The following is a 7,638-nucleotide window of genomic DNA, read 5'->3' as shown; positions in this document are numbered from 1 at the left end:
TCCTGAGGCTAGGGGATTCTGACACAGATTATTGGCATGAAGCAAGCTCTTTTAAAATACTGTACTGAAAGTGCTGTAAAGGTGGTGGGGGTATGTCGAGCTTCTTGTAATTCAGGGCTTGAGCAGGCTGCGTCCTTGCACACTACTTTTCACACCTGTATAGAGGATAATGGGTAGAGCTTACTCAGACAAAAGTCAGTGTGGAGCAAAACAGGCAATTATTAGTCTCAGACCTGACTTTGCCCGACGATGTTGCCATCTATCTGAGTCCTGGAGTCACTTGTGTGCGGCTCTTTAGCATTTAGCCATGAAGCGAAGCCCCTAGGCCGAGAGGTTCTCCTGACCAAGACCAAGAATTCAGGATTTTGGAGGCCTGTTAGGGGAAACCCGTTCAGTCGTCAGCTTGCGCGAGGACGTGAGTCAACATAAATTTTACATACCTTGGTTAGCGTAGTCCATATCTCTGGGTTGTACAGACAGGAAGTCAGTAGACGGATTGTCTGGCAACAGGAGCCATGAACTCGATCAACAAGAACGTTTGGAGACGTCGGTACCTATGCAGAAGGACCCAAGCTGCGTGTCTTCAAGGCCTTGATACTGCCAGTTTTTCGCTCTATGGAAAGCGAAACCTGGACGTTAGCCAGTGTCTTGGAGTCTCGCCTTGATGCCTTTTGTAACAAGTCCTTCGCCGGATCATGGGTACAGTTGGCAGGGACCGCGAGTCAACCCGGCGGTTACCACTGTGAGGACTGGCAATGGGGACAGTTACTTGCATTTAATCCGGGACGCCAAACTTCGCTATATGGCCACTAGCTTCGTCTCCCTGTGGACGACCCTGGCCCCACCAGTTGTCTCTCTGCGAGACAACCTGGGTGGACGGAGACTAGTGGGACGACCTAGAGTCAGGCTGGGCAGCTTCGACAACAGACCTATCGCCGAGGGAATAGAGATTGGCCGTTGCCCTGCTGGAGGACTCGCCTCGAGGGATCCCCGTGGCGGGAAGCGAAGCTGGGGATGCGGCCATGCGCCCCCGTCGGGCGTTAGCCCCTGATGTGATGATGATGAATATTATCAATCAGATATTTTTTTTGGTTTATCATTTAATTATCATTATCCCTTATTATTATGACGTTATATTTTCTATCTTTATTATAACATCACTTTTCATTAATATTATCTTTATCTTTATGGACATTATTATTATTATTGTTATTTATAATGCTACTTTTATTGTATTATTCTTATTTTCTCATCTGATTTGTTTTATTATTATATAAATATCCGGGAAGTGGTAGAACCGGGTACCAGTAATGGTTGCCGTGACATCCGTATAATTAAACACATTTAAAATACATTTCAGATTAGAAGTCAGAATCGTAAATACACTATTAGTTCCGACCATTATATAAACAATGTTTAAGCAGTACCAATTTTTACCTTACTAAAAATACCATATGTGTCAAATAGTCATTGTTTCAATAGGCATCTTATCCTGACCCAAAATCTTTTTCGATCGAAATTGTACCAGTTGCATTTCCTTAACATCCACTATAAGTACCTCAGTCCCCTTCCCCCCCAAAAAAGCTCTCACTATTTAACAGTTTTAATCTACTCGTCACTCTATCAATGGCCTGATCTAAATGTAATGCCATTCACCTATTGATATATTCCTCATTCTGCCGGATCCTACACCTTGTTCGGCGATGAACCAACGACATATTGTCCGGCATCAGCATAAATACAATTAAGAATCTTCTTTCTAGAAACCAACCGGGTGGTGCCTTTCTGATTAACTGTTTTGTTCCAGATAATATGGCTGCAAAATTGAAACATTCTGATTTGACATTTGATCGCTACACATTCCACCCTCCCCAAGATTGAGAAACGTCCAAATCCAATACATAATGAAACGTATCTCATGATATAAAATCAATGCACTTTTTGAATCTCTTAAGCTAAAACAGTGACATATCATTCCCTTAGTGATTGTTAAAAAATATATACATATGCCATATGTATGTATGAAATATATCATATGTTCATGTAGATTTTTTGTTTGTTTTAATATAATATAAGATATATATATAGTATATATATTTATATATAGTTATATATATATTATATAGTATATATATACATAAACATATGGAATAGGGATATTGCATTAACATAATATTATACAAACCATACACACACACAACACACACCACACACCCACACACACACCACACACACACACACACACACACACACACCTATATATATATATAGATATAGATATATATATAGATAATATATATAAGATATAATAATATATATATATATAGGTATGTGTAATATATAAAAGCACACACACACACACCACACACCAACACACAACACACACCACACACACACACACACCCACACACAACCACACACAACACCACGCACACCACACACACACACAAACACACACACACAAAAACACACACACACACACACACACACCACCCCACCACACGCACACACACGCAACACACACAACACACACACACACACACACACACATATAGAGAGATAGATAAGATACATAGGGAGAGATTATATTATATATATATATATATGAGATATATTATCTACGATGGAATTAGAGATTTAAAATATAATCGATATTAGGATCATATATATATATTATATTAGTTATTCGAAACATATATATAATATATATATATATATATATAGATATATATATATAGATATAATATATATATATATATATTTTTAATATATAGGTAATCATTATTTATGTTTATATATATTACAATAACCACACCCCACACACACACACAACCACACACACACAAACCACACACACACACCAACACACACACAAATAATTATATATATAGATGATATATATATATATATATATATATCTGTTATATATATATAATATATTATAAATACATATATATATATATAATATAATATTATATATATATATATAGATAGATATATATAATATATATATATAAATATATATATGCGTGTGTGTGTGGGGTGTGTGTGTGTGGTGTGTGTGTGGTGTGTGTGTGTGTGGTGTATGTGTGTGTGTGTGTTGTGTGTGTGTGTGAGTGTGTTTGGTGTGTGTGTGTGGTGTGTGTTTGTGTGTGTGTGTGTGTGTGTGTGTGTGTGTGTGGGTGTGTGTTAATGTGTGTGTGTGTGTGTGTGTGTGGTGCATGTATACATATGAGCAGTTGTGAAAATATGTATATGTACTGTGTATTATTTATATAGTGTCTTTCCTTTTGCAATGTGTTTAATCCGTCTATGTGGAAGCGTTAAAGGTAATGCAGCCGTGCTGGTCAGAACACATGGAACGGTCAGAAGAAAAAACGTGAGGAAAGAAGAGGAGAAAAAAAATACAGCGAGGATAACAAAAAACGGGGAGAGAAAACGACAAAGATTCAGAACAATATAAAGATAAAATGACTTAAATGAATTTTAATAAAAAAAAAAAAAAAAAAAAAAAATAACAGAGAACATATATATACTCATGCAAGCCAATGACACGCAAACACAAACGTGACGAACGCAGCAGGAACCACACACACAAAACATCACGCACGGAAACTGTAAACCCACGAGTGTAAACACACACACACACACACACACACACACAACACACAACACCCACACCAAAAGACACCACACAGATACAAACACGAACAAAACGCACACTACAAACACAAAGCAGAAAGCACCCACCACCAAACCGCACCACGAACAGCCATCACCACCAACATCCAGCCCACCAACATCACGCCACCAAAAAAACATGGTGGTCCTCCCCCCCCCCCCCCCCCCCCGCCCCACCAACAGCCAGTCCCCACCAACATGCAGCCCCACCATGCAGCCAGCCACACCACCACAGCCCGGCACCCACCAACAGACCAGCCACACCAACAGCAGCCCACCACAGCCAGCCCCACCAACAGCCCGTCCCCACCAACAGCCCGCCCCACAAATAAAGCCCTCCCCACCAACAGCCAGCACCAACCAAAGCCGCCCCCACCAACAGGCCCGCCTCAACCAACCAGCCAGCCACCCAAACAGCCAGCCCACCAACAGCCAGCCCACCAACAGCCAGCCCCACCAACAGCCGCCCCACCAACAGCCATCCCCACCAACAGCCCGCCCCACAACAGCCGCCCCACCAACAGCCCATCCCCACCAACAGCCGCACCACCAACAGCCAGCCCCACCAACAGGCCCTGCCCAACCAACAGCCATCCCCACCAACAGCCCGCCCACCAACAGCCAGACCCACCAACGCCATCCCCACCAACATCCCTCCCCACAACAGCCCTCCACCACCCAACTCAATGCACCACAACAGCTCATCCCCACCAACAGCCAGCCCCAGCCACCATACACCCAGCCCCACCAACATTCCAGCCCCACCAACAGCCCGCCCACCAACATCCATCCCCAACAACACCCAGTGGCCCCACCAACTCCGCCCCAAAAACAGCCATCCCACCAAGAGCCCGCCCACACACCAACATCCATCCCCACACCATACAGCCAGCCACCAAACATCCTCCCAACCACAGCCCGCCCCACCAACATCCATGCACCACAAACATCCCGCCCCACCCACATCCCGCACCACCAACAGCAGCCCCACCAACATCCATCCCCACCAAATCTCATCCCCACCACCAACAGCACTCCCACCGAAACCCAGCCCACCCAACAGCCAAGCTCCCACCAACATCCCGCCCCACCAACACCCATCCCCACCAATCAATCCCCACAACAGCACCCCACCAACGCCAGCCCCACCATACAGCCCGCACACCGACACCCCATGTTCCACACCAACAGCCCGCCCCACAACAGCCAGCCCACCAACAAGTCCAGCCCCACCAACAGCCAGCCTCCACTAACAACAGCCCCACCACCAACAGCCAGCCCCCACCAGCAGCCAGCCCCACCACCAACAGCACGCCTCCACCAATCCATCACCAACCAACGCCCGCCCCACCAAAAGACCAGCCCCACCAACAGCCAGCACCACAACAAGATCAGCCCTCACCAAACACCAAGCCCCACAGCAGCCATGACCACCCTACCAACAGGCCCGGCCCACAACAGCCAGCCCCACCAACACCAGCCCCACCAACAGCAGCCCCACCAACAGCAGCCCACCAACAGCCAGCCCCACCAACACCAGCCCCACCAACAGCCAGCCCCCCAACAACGCAGCCCCACCACCAACAGCCAGCCACAGCCAACATCACTCACCATCAAAAGCCGCCCCACAAAACAGTTCCCTCCCCACCAACGCCGACCCACAGCCAAAAGCCCGTCCCAACCAACAGCCAGCCCCTACCAAAACAAGCAGCCCCACCAACATCGTCCACCACCGACACCCAGCCCCACCACATCCATCCCCATCCAACAGCCTACCCACCACAACATCTCCTCCCCACAACAGCCAGCACCCACCAACATCCATCCCCACCACCAACATCCCTCCCCACCAACATCCATCCCCACCAACATCCATCCCCACCAACACCATCCCCACCCAACATGCCAGCCCCCACCACCAACAGCCCGTCCCCACCAACAGCCCCGCCTCACAACAGGCAGCCCCACCAACACCCTGCCCACCAACAGCCAGCCCCACCAAACCCGCCCACTCAAAAGCCCAGCCCACCAACAGCCTCCCCACCAACAAGCCAGCCCCACAAACATCCATGCACCACAACAGCCAGCCCACCAACAGCCAGCCAAACCACAACAGTCCCAGCCCCCACCAGCAAACAGCCCGCCCACCAACAAGCCAGCCCACCAACAGCCAGCCCCCCAACAGCCGCTCCCCAACAACAGCCAGCCCACCAACAAGCCGCACCACCAAACAGCCAGCCCACAACAGCCAGCCCCACAACAGCCTCCCCACCACCAACATCCCCCACATCAGCGCAGGCCCACCAACAGCCCGCCCACCAACATCCATCCCCCCAGCAGCCAGCCCCACCACCATACAACCATGCCCACCAACAGCCACCTCCCCACCAAACCCAGCCCACAACAGTCCCATCCCACCAACATCCCCCCCACCAACATCCGCCACCAACATCCCGCACCACCAAACATCCTGCCTCCACCAACACAATATACAACCTACCAAACAAAGCCCTCCCCACAAACATCCATTACCACCACCACAATCCTCCCCACAACATCATCACCACCAACACCATCCCCACCAACATCCCTCCCCACCAACATCCATCCCCACCAACATCCATCCCCACCACCAACATCTCTCCCCACCAACATCCATCCCCACCAACATCCCTCCCCACCAACATCCATCACCACCAACATCCATACCCACCACCAACATCCATCCCCACCAACATCCATCCCCACAACATCATACTCCCCACAAATCATTCCCCAACCAACATCCATCCCACCACCAAAATCCCTCCCCACCGACCACCCATCCCCACCAACCATCCATCCCCACCAACATCCCTCCCCGCCGACACCCATCCCCACCAACATCCATCCCCACCACCAACATCCCTCCCCACCAACATCCCTCCCCACCAACATCCATCCCCACCACCGAGTCGCCAACACAGCGCCCGTCCGCCGCCTCCTCCGTGGCGTCAGAACCGCGGTCTTGCTCGCCGTCGCAGCCTCCACCGCCGCGGGATGACTGGGCATTGCTATAGCAACAGGTGCAACACCCGTTACCTGTATCATCAATATGGAGTGGGGGGATGGGTGGGTGAGAGGAGGGGGGGGTGAAAGGGGGAGTAGTAAAGAGAGATGGTAAGGAGGAGAGAGAAGGAAGGTCGGGAGAAAAGGGAAGACGGTGGGAGAGAGGCGAGGGGGTTCTGGGGGAGAAGAAGGAGGGTATACGATTAGGGGGAGGGAAGGAAAAGAGAGGAATGGTAAGGGAGCGGAAGAAATGAGGGAGATAGTCGTGATGAGGGAGAGGGGAGAGAATGGTAAGGAGAGGAAGAAATGCGGGAGATAGTCAGGGGGAGGGAGAGGGGAGAGGAATAGTGAGGGGACGGAAGAAAAGGAGGGAGATAGTCGGGATGAGGGCGGGGAGAGGAATTGGTAAGGGAGAGAAGAAATGAGGAGATAGTCAGGGGAGCGGAGAAGGGAGAAGGATAGGAAAGGAGCGGGAATGGCAAGAGGAGAGAGAGTGGAGGGGAAGGGAAGTTGCAAGGAAAAGGGAAACGGGAGAAAGTGGAGAGAGGAAGGCGATAAAAGAATTATGAAGCTAATTAAATAGTGAAGATTTTCGACAGGAAGAACAGGGCAAGGGGGGGGGGGGGGGGGGGGAAAACCCCCACAAAACACTCACGGAAGAGAGAGAGAGAGAGAGGAGAGAGAGAGAGAGATGAGAGGAGAGAGATAGAGAGAGGATGAGAGAGATGAGAGGGAAGAGAGAGGGAAGAGAGGGAGATAGAGAGATAGAGAGAGAGAGAGAGAGAGAGAGGGGGGGGGAGGAGAAAGGGAGGAGAGAGAAAGTGAGGGAGAGAGAGAGGCGACGACAAACAGACAAGATAGAGACAGAGAAAGTGAGAGGGAGAGAGAAGAGAACCGATATATGATATA

The 7,638-nt window shown here is 49.2% G+C and overlaps 1 protein-coding gene across 1 annotated transcript in view; it reads left to right on the top strand.

Annotated features, from left to right (window-relative positions):
- Nucleotides 1-3,892: 3,892 nt before the first annotated feature.
- Nucleotides 3,893-7,638, top strand: part of LOC119579728 (early nodulin-75-like) — an 18,419-nt gene continuing 14,673 nt past the window's right edge. The window contains exon 1 of the mRNA XM_037927628.1: nt 3,893-6,189. Coding sequence (XP_037783556.1) covers nt 3,893-6,189 — 2,297 coding nt within the window. The remainder of the gene's footprint in view (nt 6,190-7,638) is intronic.

The sequence above is a fragment of the Penaeus monodon genome, chromosome 12 (assembly GCF_015228065.2).
Source record: "Penaeus monodon isolate SGIC_2016 chromosome 12, NSTDA_Pmon_1, whole genome shotgun sequence".
Lineage (NCBI taxonomy): Eukaryota > Metazoa > Arthropoda > Malacostraca > Decapoda > Penaeidae > Penaeus > Penaeus monodon.
Note: the sequence above shows the minus strand (reverse complement) of the source record. Positions and strands in the feature narration are given on the sequence as shown.